Consider the following 13,300-nt stretch of genomic DNA (forward strand, 5'->3'; position numbering starts at 1 on the left):
CTTGGCAGTCTTGCGTTCCACTAACATACACACATTGGCCTTATTGTTAAGTGATATGTTCCACAAATATCTGTTGACACGAAATTTAAAAAAAATGAGTCATTTGAATGAAGATTGAAGTCTCTGTTTCGACCGACTCCCTCTGGTGTATAATTGTTGGGAGAAAAGTAAAAGGCGAGTAAATTGCGACGGCAATGTATTGATGTGTCGGTTTACTCTGTCTTTCAAAATATTTTAGAAATAAAAAAAAAATAAAGATTGTAATCAACAATATTTGTTTTTTGTAATATACCTCTTATGCAAAGCTTTACAAAGCACATTGGTGCATTTCTTTAATTAGAAACGACTGTAGGCAAAATGTTTGGAGAAGAAAAAGATGTGTGAAATTCATCTGAAGATTGTAGAGCATAAATGGATATAAAGAATAAGATTTGATATATCTCCTGGTCAATCATATTCGAAGTTCAATAAGACCAAATACTATACATTCACACCAACACGGAACAAGGAAATATCTTGTGTTTTTACCATTTATATTATAGTTCCGTGCTAGCGGCAAATCTTTGGTTCACAACGCTCTTAGATTGGGATTATGTAGCTAGAAATTATCACGCTGTAAGATCACTTGTACCCTATTTGTTGAAGACCATATATTTGTTATGTTGTTTGAACTTTTGTTCTAAAATTCTATAAAACAATATGTTTATTGCCAATATCTTTTATTGGTAATAGAAAAGTATTTACATTTGCAGTTAAATTTTAAATGTAATGTACTTTTTTGTTAGGCAGGGAGAAGAGTGGATGAAGATGCGCCGTTCAACGCAAGAAAAGATTTTACGGCCGGCAATTGTGGCGAATTATGTCCCTTTAATAGAAACTGTAGCAGACGATTTTGTAGATCAGCTACGTAAAACACAAATGATAAATGATCTCCATAAAGAACTTACAAACTACACAAGTGAAAGTAAGTTCAGATATGAATATAAGTTCAATTACACAAGTGAAAGTAAGTTTAGATATGAATATAAGTTCCATTACACAAGTGAAAGTAAGTTTAGATATGATTATAAGTTCAGTTTTGCTTTATAACGAAAAAATTAAATGCAAACGAAAAAGGAAAGAAAAAGACGCCTGTAGTTGCTAACATTAGTTGGATAGTTAGAATGAAATTCAAAACAGTGTGGCTGTGGCCATTGATTGACACATTAAATTCATCCATTGACTGGGACAATTTATGTGAACGTTTGTCTGTAACGACCACTGTTCACGACGTACCATCGATAGACATTTAAACTGTGGGGTCACCAAAGATTTCTTAACGCCTTTAATTATAAAATAATTCAAAAAATTAATCAGGAATAACCTTTATGTTTTGATTTATATAATTGATATAAATCAAAACATCGTGTTATTTCTGATTAGTTTTTCGAATTACTTTATTAAGGTGTTGAGAATCTTTGGTGACCCCATAGTTTAGGTGTCTTTAAAAAGTACATAGTGAGCAGTAGTTGTTACATACAAACGTTCACTAAATTGTCCCAGTCAATGGATGAATTAAATGTGTCAATCAATGGCCACAGCCACACTGTTTTGAATTTCATTCTATTTGGATCTCTGGTGCAGAGTTGGCTTATTGACAACCACACCATATCTTTTTATTTTTGTGCAATCGCAATTTTTTGCACTATATTGGACCATAAAAGGTAATCGTCTAATTTCAAATTTTCCAGTTCTTTGACCACATTCATTGTGTGTCAGAAACATATGCTGTGACAAATTTTAAACCAAATTTCAAATTAAGAGCTGTTATAAGCTTGAACGAAGTGTCTATACCTGCTCCAACTGTGCATGGTTCGACCTCTGCGGTCGTATCAAGCTGCCTCCTGCAGAGAATTTTATTAACCTGGAAAGGACCGAGAGATCAAATTAATGTTCTTCACCGTCGGTTTTTAACAATAATCAAAATGGGACTCAAACTATAAGTTCTATAAAAATATATTGCCTTTTATTCAAATAATAAAACAAAAGCAAATTAGGAATAATATAAAAGCATTTTACTAAAAAATAGATACGGAAAAAGCAGTGGAAATAACAACGCCTAATCCGGGAATACTCGTTAAAGATGTTTTCAAACAGACATTTGTATGAGGCAACATGCAGCGTTTCAGTGTGATACGTAGCAACCTGACATGTTCTATTCTTTATCTATAAACTCCAGTTTCATCATGCATTTAAAACATTGAGTGTAAAATGTTGCTTTAATACATTATTAGGTATTGGTATGTTGTGTTTCAACAAACGTCTTGGCTACCTCGATGGCACAAGTGACTTCGATTTCTACACAAATCTTCAGGAAATGCTTACTAGTTTCCATCAAGCTTTTTTCCTGCCTATAAAGTCATATAAGTACTTCAACACAGGAATCTACAAACGTTTTGAGTCGTCTACTCTTAAGATTTACAGGTAAGATTAATACCTGCACATGCGCTATGATGGACTGTTTTGGATATTTTAACCTTTTTTTCCATTTTTCTCTATTGTTTATCTTTTTTTACCATTTCTTTCTCTTCTATTACTTTTTTTTACCCATTTTATATTTTCTGTAAATGTTTTTACCATTGTTCTGTAATCTGTAACTTTTTTTTTACCGTTTTTCTCTATTTCTTTCATTTTCATCGGTTCCCCCTCTTTTTTGATCAGTTTTCTCTGCTTTTACTTTATTGACAATTTTTCTTTATTTTTTACTTTCCTTTTTTTTACCGTTTTTCTCTATTTATTCTTCACGTAGTTGACAATTTTTCTCTATTTTATTACTTTTTTTACCATTTTGCTATTCTTTAACTTTCTTGACCGTGTTTTTTATATTCTTTATCTCTCTCTTTTTTACCATTTTTTTCTTTTCTGTAACATTTTGATCATTTTCCCCTTTTTTAACCTTTTAAAACATTTTTCTCTATTTTTTTTTTTACTTTTTGATCGTTTTTATCTATTCTTTGTATGTTTACCATTATTCTAGTTTTTATTTTAGGGGACTTTTTGGAGAAACATTACATAATTTATGTCTCTAAATTTGTGATATTTCTGACTTCCGTAATATTAAAAAAGGTCAACGGGATGCCGCATCTATGTTAGCAAAGAATTTCTCACAGAAAAAAGCAATTGCAAATAATTGCGAACAAAATCAATCGTGTCCGATACTTTTATCACTAAAATGTATAATATTTACTAATATTTATACGTGTGTCTCGTTTCTGTTTTTTTAAATTTTATATAGATTAGACCGTTGGTTTTCTCGTTTGAATGGTTTTACACTAGTAATTTTGGGGGCCTATATAGCTTGTTGTTCGGTGTAAGCCAAGGCTCCGTGTTGAAGGCCGTACATTCACTTATAATGGTTTACTTTTTTAAATTGTTATTTGGATGGAGAGTTGTCTCATTGGCACTCACACCACATCTTCCTACATCTATCTAAATATATAGTAACATTTATTTTTATGGTTACTAATTACATGTTATATAAAGTAGAAAAAAACAGATCCATTAGAAATCATTAGTATTATTCCAATCACGCATTGATTTACGCTTATCGTCCGCACGTGTCTTCTGCTTCTAACACGTGACCGACAATGTGCTCTTACCTAAGAACATGGACAATAGCTTGTTGATTTAAAGACTATATTCGATATAAGGCTACAGAAGTAGAGAAAAAAAACCGGATAATAAGTGAATAGTATAACTAAATAGCTGAATTTGATATATTTTGTCTCGATGCGTGCTCAACAAAACGTCGATACAACATTCACTGAAACTTTTCATGATTTATAGAAATTTAAAAGATGGGTTAATGTTTTTCAAAATTCTGGGCAAAATATAATTTAAATGTGATTTGTTTTAGTTTATTCATCTATATGATGCTTAGTGAGAGCTAAGACGGTATGCCGTGAAACAGTGTACACTTAGGTTACCAATTGTTCTTGGTAACTTTTTGTGTTAATTAAGATAGTACCAAATCAAACAAATCGACTTAAGGTGGTACCCAACACTTTAGCTAAAATTAATCTGGGTCGTTTAATTTTCTTAAAATTTTGACAAAGTATTTACTTTGACCCTTTTAGAAAAATATAAAAATTTCAAAAAAATTGAACCAACCGTTTTATCAGAAAAATTACACTGGTTATATAGCAGTTTGACAAACACTTATTTTGATCATTGAGAAGCTTAATATTCCCTTAACACAACGTAATTAAAACGTTTAGCTGATTTTACAGAGTTATCTCCCTGAAGTGTTAGGTACCACATTTATTTGGCTCGATAAGTTTTCATAAAATTTGACAAAATATTTACTTTGACCCTTTGACAAATTACACTTGAACTACATAGTATATCGAAAAAAAAAAATTATGGTTATATAGTAGTTTGACAAGGATTTATTTTGAACATTGATAAGTTAAATATTTCCTTAACAATAGAACGTGATTAAAACGTTCAACTGATTTTTACAAAGTTATCTCCCTCTAGTGCTATGAACCACCTTAATATTTCTCAGAAATTTGTTAACAGATTAGCAGAGCGAGAAATAAAGTCACAGAAACAAAAGCTGATGAAACTAGAACGGGAAGGAAAATTAGAAGAATATCTGGAGAAAGAACCAAATTTTCTTCATTCTCTCTTGTCTGATCATAGAGTTACCGATGAACAAGTCGGCGTGATAATATTAGACTTGATAGGAGCAGGAATCGATTCGGTAAGTGTCAAAGGTCAAGAATTACTGATTGCAATTGTATTTTTTTCGATAAAGTAATAATTTCGGGTATAACGACGATGGCATCTAAAATGTCAATATTTTTATGATTAATACACTTAGGTTCGTGTTGTTTATTCTTTAGTTTTCTATGTTGTGTCGTGTGTGCTGTTGTTTGTTTGTCTTTTTCATTTTTAGCCATGGCGTTGTCAGTTTGTTTTAGATTTATGAGTTTGACTGTCCCTTTGGTATCTTTCGTCCCTCTTTTAGAATAGGAAAAACTGTTATTTGGTTCCCAACTGGTTTCTAACTAATTTTTTAACCATATCCTTTTATTTCCAATTTAAAAACAGCCACTATGCATAGTAACTTATACGAATGTATCTTTTATAGATGACTATGTTGTATAGATTTTGTTCATAGTTTAAGGCCGTACGATGACCCATTATAGTTGTTAATTTCTGTGCCATTTGGTAGTCTATAATTGTTGACAGTTGTCTCATTGGCAATATTATACTCACCTCTTTTTTTAATATATAATATAATAGTACTAGTTAAAATGCAGTTTGTGACATACATTTTTTGAATTAACATTTATTGATATTGATGACCGCCAGTACATAATGATTTTTATCGACAAAACTTCTGGACTTAAACGGCCGAATTATATGTGTAATAATGAAGATAATGATAATAGCAATACTTATAATAAACGTTTAATATTAGAATAGAAAACAAAGATTATTGGGTATCCTTTACGACAAAAAACAGAACATGCACAAAAAAAAAAAAAAAAAAAAAACACTAGCAGCAAAGGAACCGCGCTTTTATTGCTGTTCTTCATCTCAAAGTCACAGTGTGGACTCCGACACAGAGCAAAACAATTATCACCTCTGTGAAATTTAAGAACGGATAAGTCTTTTTGTGAAAAGGATAATTTAAGACTTTATTAACAGGGCTCAATATGTTGGCTTTTCGAAGATCCATGCAAACGCATATTGACCAATGCAAAAATATATAACTGCTTTTTAGCTCACCTGACCTAAAAGGTCAAGTGAGCTTTTCTCATCACTTGGCGTCCGTCGTCCGTCGTCCTGCGCCGTCGTCCGTAAACTTTTACAAAAATCTTCTCCTCTGAAACTACTGTGCCAAATTTAACCAAACTTGGACACAATCATCCTTGGGGTATCTAGTTTAAAAAAATGTGTCCGATGACCTGGCCATCAAACCACGATGGCCTCCATGGCTAAAAATAGAGCACAGGGGTAAAATGCAGTTTTTGACTTATAACTCAAAAACCAAAGCATTTAGAGCAAATCTGACATGGGATTAAATTGATTATCAGGTCAAGATCTATCTGCCCTGAAATTTTCAGATGAATCGAATAACCCGTTGTTGGGTTGCTGCCCCTGAATTGGTAATTTTAAGGAAATTTTGCTGTTTTTGGTTATTATCTTGAATATTATTATAGATAGGGATAAACTGTAAGCAGCAATAATGACTAAAAATAGAACATAAGGGTAAAATACAGTTTTTAACTTATAACTCAAAAACCAAAGCATTTAGAGCAACAGAGTTTAATTGTTATCAGGTCAAGATCTATCTGCCCTGAAATTTTCAGATGGATCGGACAACTGGTTGTTGGGTTGCTGCCCCTTAATTGGTAATTTTAAGGAAATTTTGCAGTTTTTGGTTATTATCTTGAATTTTATTATAGATAGAGATAAACTGTAAACATCAATAATGTTCAGCAAAGTAAGATCTACAAATAAGTCAACATGACCAAAATTGTCAGAGAACTCCTTAAGGAGTTTTTGTCCTTGTCAATATTGAACAACTTTTCGTCATTTTTGTAACTTGTACAAAAATCTTCTTTTCTAAAACTATGGGGCAAATTTAACCAAATTTTGCGACGATCATTACAAGGGTATCTATTTTTAAAAAAAAGTGTCGAATGACCCTGCCTGCCAAGCAAGATGGCCGACATCAGTAAATACAGTAACAGGTGAGCGACACAGGCTCTTAAGAGCCTCTAGTTTACTCGGTACTTACCAAACGTGATAGAAGTTATAAGTAGTTATGGTAAACGAAAGACAAATCAGTGTTTCTTTTAACTATTTCAATAGCTTCATGCCATTGTTTTAGTTTGTTGATAGGGACGTTTAATCCTGTGCTTCATGTTGATAACGGAATCACAATTTTAAATTACCAAGTTAGGTATCGCATTTATTAAACTTAAAAATGCCTGCTTAGTTATATTAGAATTTGATGAGACTGTTGTAAAAGTGAGATGTTTAGCGCTATAAATCCAGGTTCAATCCACCATTTTCTACATTTGAAAATATCTTTACCAATCAAGAATATGACAGTTGTTGTCCATTCGTTTGATGTATTTTGTCATTTGATTTTGCCATGTGATTAGGGACTTTCCGATTAAATTTTCCTCGGAATTCAGTATGTTTGTGATTTTATTTTTTAAAAAGGGCTTTATTTTAATTCATTTTTTCTCTTTTTGCAGACTGCAAACACCATTGCCTTTTTATTGTGTGATTTAGCACAGAATCCAGATAAACAAAAGAAACTATATGAAGAAATTAAAAATGTCCTTGGAAAGAGTAAAAAGGTCAAAAAGAGCCATCTTGCCAACCTTAGTTACCTAAAAGCGTGTGTTAAAGAAACTCAAAGGTAAATATAAGTAAGATAATAATAAATCACGTGGTTTAGGGATTGAAGATGAGCAACAAAAATGGAGAAAAAAAAATTATACTACACTTCCTAAGTTTTCAATATTGATACCATTCGTCTCAACTCGGCTGATTCCGTACCCTCATCTAACGGATAGAAGGAGAGTAGCGGATTCTACCGAGGATTGCCGAATGATATTGATACGCGTTTATCATAAATATCGTCATGTGATACATATCGTATTTCTTGATTTTTTTTTTATTTTTGGGGAAATATCACAAATATAAGTTAAATATGCTATCACTATATGTGTACATTTAATCAAATTTTCTTAAATTTAGCGAGTTTCATATAGAAATAATGACTTATTTTAAATATTGTTCTAAATAGAATTAATGAGTAATATTTTTTTAACTGTCTTGTTTGCAGAAAAAGGTTTCCAGTTTTCATTGGAGCTCAGAGAATATTAGAACATGATCTCGTATTAGGTGGATATCGAATTCCAAAACAGGTACTTAATTTAATTTCTTATAAGTGGGACATTTTTGTACACATATATGATAAATTATATCGCCTGCCCTTGTCAGCTGATCCGATCTGATCCTCTTTTAGGGAATAGAATTTCATTGGTTTCCTGTTAGTCAGAATTAAAACTTCCATTTCAACTTAGATATATAGAAAATAGTGTGATGGTACACGTTTTGAAGTTCAACACTTGTAGATATCTACAGTGTTTTTTTGTGACGTTTGTGGTGCTCTGTCCTTGGATTTCTATGTTGTGTTCTATACACTGTTGTATGTCTAATGATTGTTATTCGTTTTTTTGCCATGGTATTGTGAGTTTTTCTCTATAGTAATGGGTTTGAATGTCCTTTAAGTATATCTCGCATCTGCCATATCTTCCTCTGCATCAGTCGTGAATAAAAACTCGTAAATCATACTTATAGCAGACTGTTGGTGTTGAGAATGTTTTGTTTCTTTTATTCCTTTGAAAGGAATTAGCATCCCTGTTAATAAATAAGTTTATCTTTTTATCTTGTTATTTTCTAAAATAAAAAAAGAACAAAGAAATATATCATAAAGTACTCTTAGACGACTTATCGAATCACGATTTCTTTAGAATATTAGAAAGCAAAAAAAAAAAAGACAAAGAGAAACGAACAAAGGAGAGATATCGAAACTCACGAAAAACAGCATCTTCTTTTTAGAATTGCTTTAGTTTGTATTGTAATAATTTAATTTCCAGACGGCTGTTGCTATAAATAACGACGCCATGTCAGTAGATGAACGATTTTATCCAAGACCTAAAGAATTTATTCCTGAGAGGTGGTTAAGAAGTTCAGACGAGGATGTTACTATGGGACGAAATCATCCATTCGGAATGAAGCCGTTCGGTTTCGGTCAGCGTAGTTGTCTAGGACAAAGATTTGCAGAAAATGAAATATACATCTGTATACTTAAGGTATAACTTAAGTATCCATCAACATCAACTTTCCACCATCAAGCAATTAAAAATAATGAATAATTTCTTTTAGTAGATAAATTATCTTAATAAGCCAGTATATTTCAGTTGTTTTAAAGCTTCATTTCAAGACTGCTATCATTAATCTACTTAAGCTAAACTAAAAAGTATAGTAAAAGAACCCTATGAAATGAAAAATAGAAAACATTTATAGTAATAAAGAAAATAATATGTGTTTTGAGTCGTGTATTACCTTCACTGCTGATCCAATTAATAGATATAAATGAATCAGAGAACAACCGTTTTACAAATTTTACTCCTATTTTACGATTATTTGACACAACCCTATTTTCAAATCGAATATAGAAAACCACAAATAAAGATATCGCCCTTTAGCATTAAACAATCACATGGTCAGAATATATTGATTTGACAGAAAGACGTCGGCATTGTTTGAGTGAACTTTATATTAGAACCTCTTATCTTATGGTCAAGTGTAAAACCCTGGAAGTAATATAATTCAATATAATACTTCCACGGTTAAACACAATGCAGAAGGATTTTCAATTGTAAATATAAAGATGTGAATAACAGAAGTAAAGATAAAGTCAAGATTTCTTTATTTTTTTTTATTTTAAAGGTTTAATACTTATATGAGTTATTTGGTTTCGTACTGGGATTACAATTTTACAAGCTGGATAAAAAAATAATGATTTTTTATAATTACAAAAAGAAAACAATCTATGCTTAATATCATACATGTTTTATGTCAAATAAATATGTTTTTCTTAATTTTCAGCTCATCCAAAATTTTGAGGTATTACTGCCAGCGAATGTAACTGATATACCAACTGTTAAACGAACATTTATAACACCAGATGCTGAAATCAAATTATTCTTGAAGGAAAGACCAGAGCCTGTTGTTTGAAAATAATAATCAAATAGAAGTATCTGAGAGTAACCTAGAATATTCTAAGAGTCGTTTTACATTATTTGTACTTTTGGAATATCTAGCCTTGGGTAGAAAGCAATTTACGAATTGCAATTCTTTCTTCTAATTTATATAATATTATAAATGAAGATTTATGTGCCCTATTACTCGAAAGCATGCCTGAAAAAAGTTCATGAATTTTTACAAGGACATTTATTATCAAACATCCTCATGAGGTAGAAAATAGAGCATACGCTTAACTCTTTTCGAACATTTTTTCTAAACGTATATTTTCGATCAGCTGAATGAGGACCTTTTTACACGTACAATACATCCTATATGTGAAGGTCATAACTGGGACTAGATTACAATGACTTTTAAATTTAGATTAAAAGGCATAATACTGCAGCGGAAAAAAGAAGAAGGTGACCTGATAGGACAAGGTTAACCTTGATAAATGTTAAACTGGATTCCTGTTGTGTTCACTTATCTCTACAATAACGTTTGTTGGTGCGGTGATTTAGATGAAATGGAGGACATGTTTAGATAAAGGTGATATTGAAAGCAAGTTTGACTAATACTCAAAAGTCAGGGCAAAAACAAAAACAGTTTACGAAGGAAAAGTTATATCTTAAATGTATTTACTCGCAAAACTGACACATATTTATTTATAATTTAAGTAATTTAAGAAGTCATTTCTATAGTTAATTGAACATTAAAAACTTTTATAGAAGTCGCAGGCGACACTATATTTATTTACATGTACTTGTTAACATAAAAGAAATGTATTCTTATATAATTGTATATTTTTAAATGTTTTACAATGTTCTTGTTTTATTTTTTTACATTTTGTTATATTAATAAAAATTGAAAAAATACATTTGTAACATTCGTTCTATAAAGTTGTGTATATGTGTGTGTTAGTATGTTGGTTATTGTGAATGTTTGTGCATTTATTTGTTTGAGTGTATGTGTTATGTTATTTATACCTGCAACGATGCTTGTTTTTGTGAAACATGAATGGTTGTGTGTGTGTATGTTGAGAGAGAAAGAGAGAGATATTTTGTAAACATTTTAGATTATTGTAACTTGATGTTGTTATTTCAGTATTAAGAGTACAATTGGGGATTGAACACATTTTATGTGTTACTTAATTTTGTAAAGATTTGATCCTTTCCCAGTTGATCACTATTAATGAACGGGCATTTTATTTGACTCATTATAAATTTATAAGGTAAGGCCAAGCAAAATTGTTTGTGTGTTTACCGTCACATGCTGAAAAAAATAGGATAGGGATTTTTTAATTTTTAATATTTTTTTTACATGTGAGTAATATTCTGACTTGAACAGTGCTTAATAAAAAAATGGTAAAAAAACTTTAAGGTAGGGGATAAAAAGTAGGGTTGGTAGGGTTACAGTAAACAAACATACTGTTTATGGCCCCGCAACAAAGTTGTCGATGCCATATAGTTTTACCCTTGTCCAAAATTCCGAAATTCCGAAATTCCGTCATCCCGAAATTCCGTCATTCCTCAACAAACCATTATACGGAGTTTTTTTTTAAACGCCTTCAGATATTGGGCTGATTTTTGGTTTGTGAGTTAACCATGATGAGTTACAGATCAAGTTTAAGTTTCGTGCCATTCCACTAATATTTGCTGAAATTACGGACTTTGGACGTTGATAAATTGTTGAAAATCACAGTTATACGGACTTTTTTTCTAAACGCCTTAAGGTATTGGGCTGATTTTTGGTTTGTGAGTTAACCATGATGAGTTATAGATCAAGTTTAAGTTTTGTTCCTCTCCATTAACTTTTGCCAAAATTAAGGGTTAACAACTTGGAAAATTGTTGAAAATCACAGTTAAACGGACTTTTTTTCTAAACGCCTTCAGATATTGGGCTGATTTTTGGTATGTGAGGTAACCATGACGAGATACAGGTCAAGTTTAAGTTTTGATCCGCTTCGCTATTTTTTTTGCCGAAATTACGGGCTTTAGACTTTGATAAATTGTTGAAAATAACAGTTATACAGACTTTTTTTTCTAACCGCTTTCAGATATTGGGCTGATTTTTGGTTTGTGAGGAAACCATGATGAGTTACAGATCAAGTTTAAGTTTTGTTCCGCTCCGCTAATTTTTGCTGAAATTACGGGCTTTGGACTTTGATAAATTGTTGAAAATAACAGTTATACAGACTTTTTTTCTAAACGCTTTCAGATATTGGGCTGATTTTTAGTACGTGAGTTACTCATGATGAGTTACAAATAAAGTTTAAGTTTTGTTCCTCTCCATTAATTTTTGCCAAAAAAGAGGGTTTACAAGTTTGAAAATTTTTGAAAATCACAGTTATACAGACTTTTTTTCTACTGGCCTCTACATTTTGAGCTGAATTTTGTTCAGAGTTATACAGACTTTTTTTCTATAGACCTCTACAATTTGAGCTGAGTTTTGTTAACAGTTAATTTATAATTATGAACATATCAATGTGAGACTACCATCATGTTTGTGTCCACATATGTTATAGAAATTGCAGATTTTTCAACTTTTTGGGACGGGGCCATTCGTGTCGCTTTGACACATCTGATTTGTAAGGCCTCATCTAGACTATGTATTAGATATTAAAACTAACAAGATAAATGCACGAGGTGCTATAATGATTGAATGTTTCATGTTGTAATTTAATAAATAATGTGGAAAAAATCTAGACAATGACTTGTTTACATTTGCAATTGTTCTTTTTAAAAACAAAAAAGTTCAAACAAACAATTTATAGCAGACAGATTGTCAATGATTTCTGTTTAATCATTATTTCATATACTAGTACTCACAAATATAGGTGCTGTCCCAAATAAGGTATCCGTGATGCATTGGTTGTCGTTTATAGCCATCTGCCATAACTGGTTTTCGTTCACTACTGTACGTATTCTAAACCAGGCCGTATGTTATCTCTTCTTAGTTTTATTCACATTTAATCATTTTTGGGCCTTATATAATTTACTTTGCAGGAAAATATTACTGGCTGTAATTGGTAAAAACTTTCGGTTATTTGGTTCTCAATTCTCTTCAACTTCGTACTTTATTTTGATATAAGATGTGGTACATTGCCAATAAGACAACTCAAACTCACAACTTGTAAAACAATTTAACAATAATAAGTCAAAGTACGGCTTTCAACAAGGAGCATTGGCACACCGACAAGCTAGCTATAAAGTTTCCCCAAAATTACTAGTTTAAAACTATTCAAATAGGAAAACAAATGGTATATACTATATAAAAGCAACAAGAAACACTTATGACCCACATCAACAAACGACAACCACTGAACATCACGTGTTCCTGATAAAGGACAAATGCAGCGTTTAAACGTTTCAACAGGCATCAACCTTCACTCTAACCTGAAATGGTAGTGTAACAGTTTGCCTTGTTTTATTTTAGCATCCCTGATGAGTCTTTTTTTATACGTATAAAACGTGAATCT

The 13,300-nt window shown here is 31.5% G+C and overlaps 1 protein-coding gene across 8 annotated transcripts in view; it reads left to right on the forward strand.

Moving 5' to 3' along the window:
* The window catches only part of LOC139524258 (cytochrome P450 CYP12A2-like), a 50,025-nt gene extending 37,544 nt beyond the window's left edge, over positions 1-12,481 (forward strand). For 4 of the 8 annotated variants that reach the window (XM_071318985.1, XM_071318982.1, XM_071318984.1 and 1 more), the window contains exons 4-10: positions 786-964; positions 2,274-2,463; positions 4,561-4,744; positions 7,260-7,426; positions 7,856-7,937; positions 8,673-8,888; positions 9,688-12,481. In XM_071318985.1, the coding sequence (XP_071175086.1) occupies positions 786-964; positions 2,274-2,463; positions 4,561-4,744; positions 7,260-7,426; positions 7,856-7,937; positions 8,673-8,888; positions 9,688-9,816 (1,147 nt within the window). In that variant the 3' untranslated portion in view covers positions 9,817-12,481. The remainder of the gene's footprint in view (positions 1-785; positions 965-2,273; positions 2,464-4,560; positions 4,745-7,259; positions 7,427-7,855; positions 7,938-8,672; positions 8,889-9,687) is intronic. The other 4 variants (XR_011664762.1, XR_011664760.1, XR_011664761.1 and 1 more) reach the window with 2 other exon arrangements.
* Positions 12,482-13,300: the final 819 nt, after the last annotated feature.

This window comes from Mytilus edulis, chromosome 5 (assembly GCF_963676685.1).
Source record: "Mytilus edulis chromosome 5, xbMytEdul2.2, whole genome shotgun sequence".
NCBI classification, from domain to species: domain Eukaryota; kingdom Metazoa; phylum Mollusca; class Bivalvia; order Mytilida; family Mytilidae; genus Mytilus; species Mytilus edulis.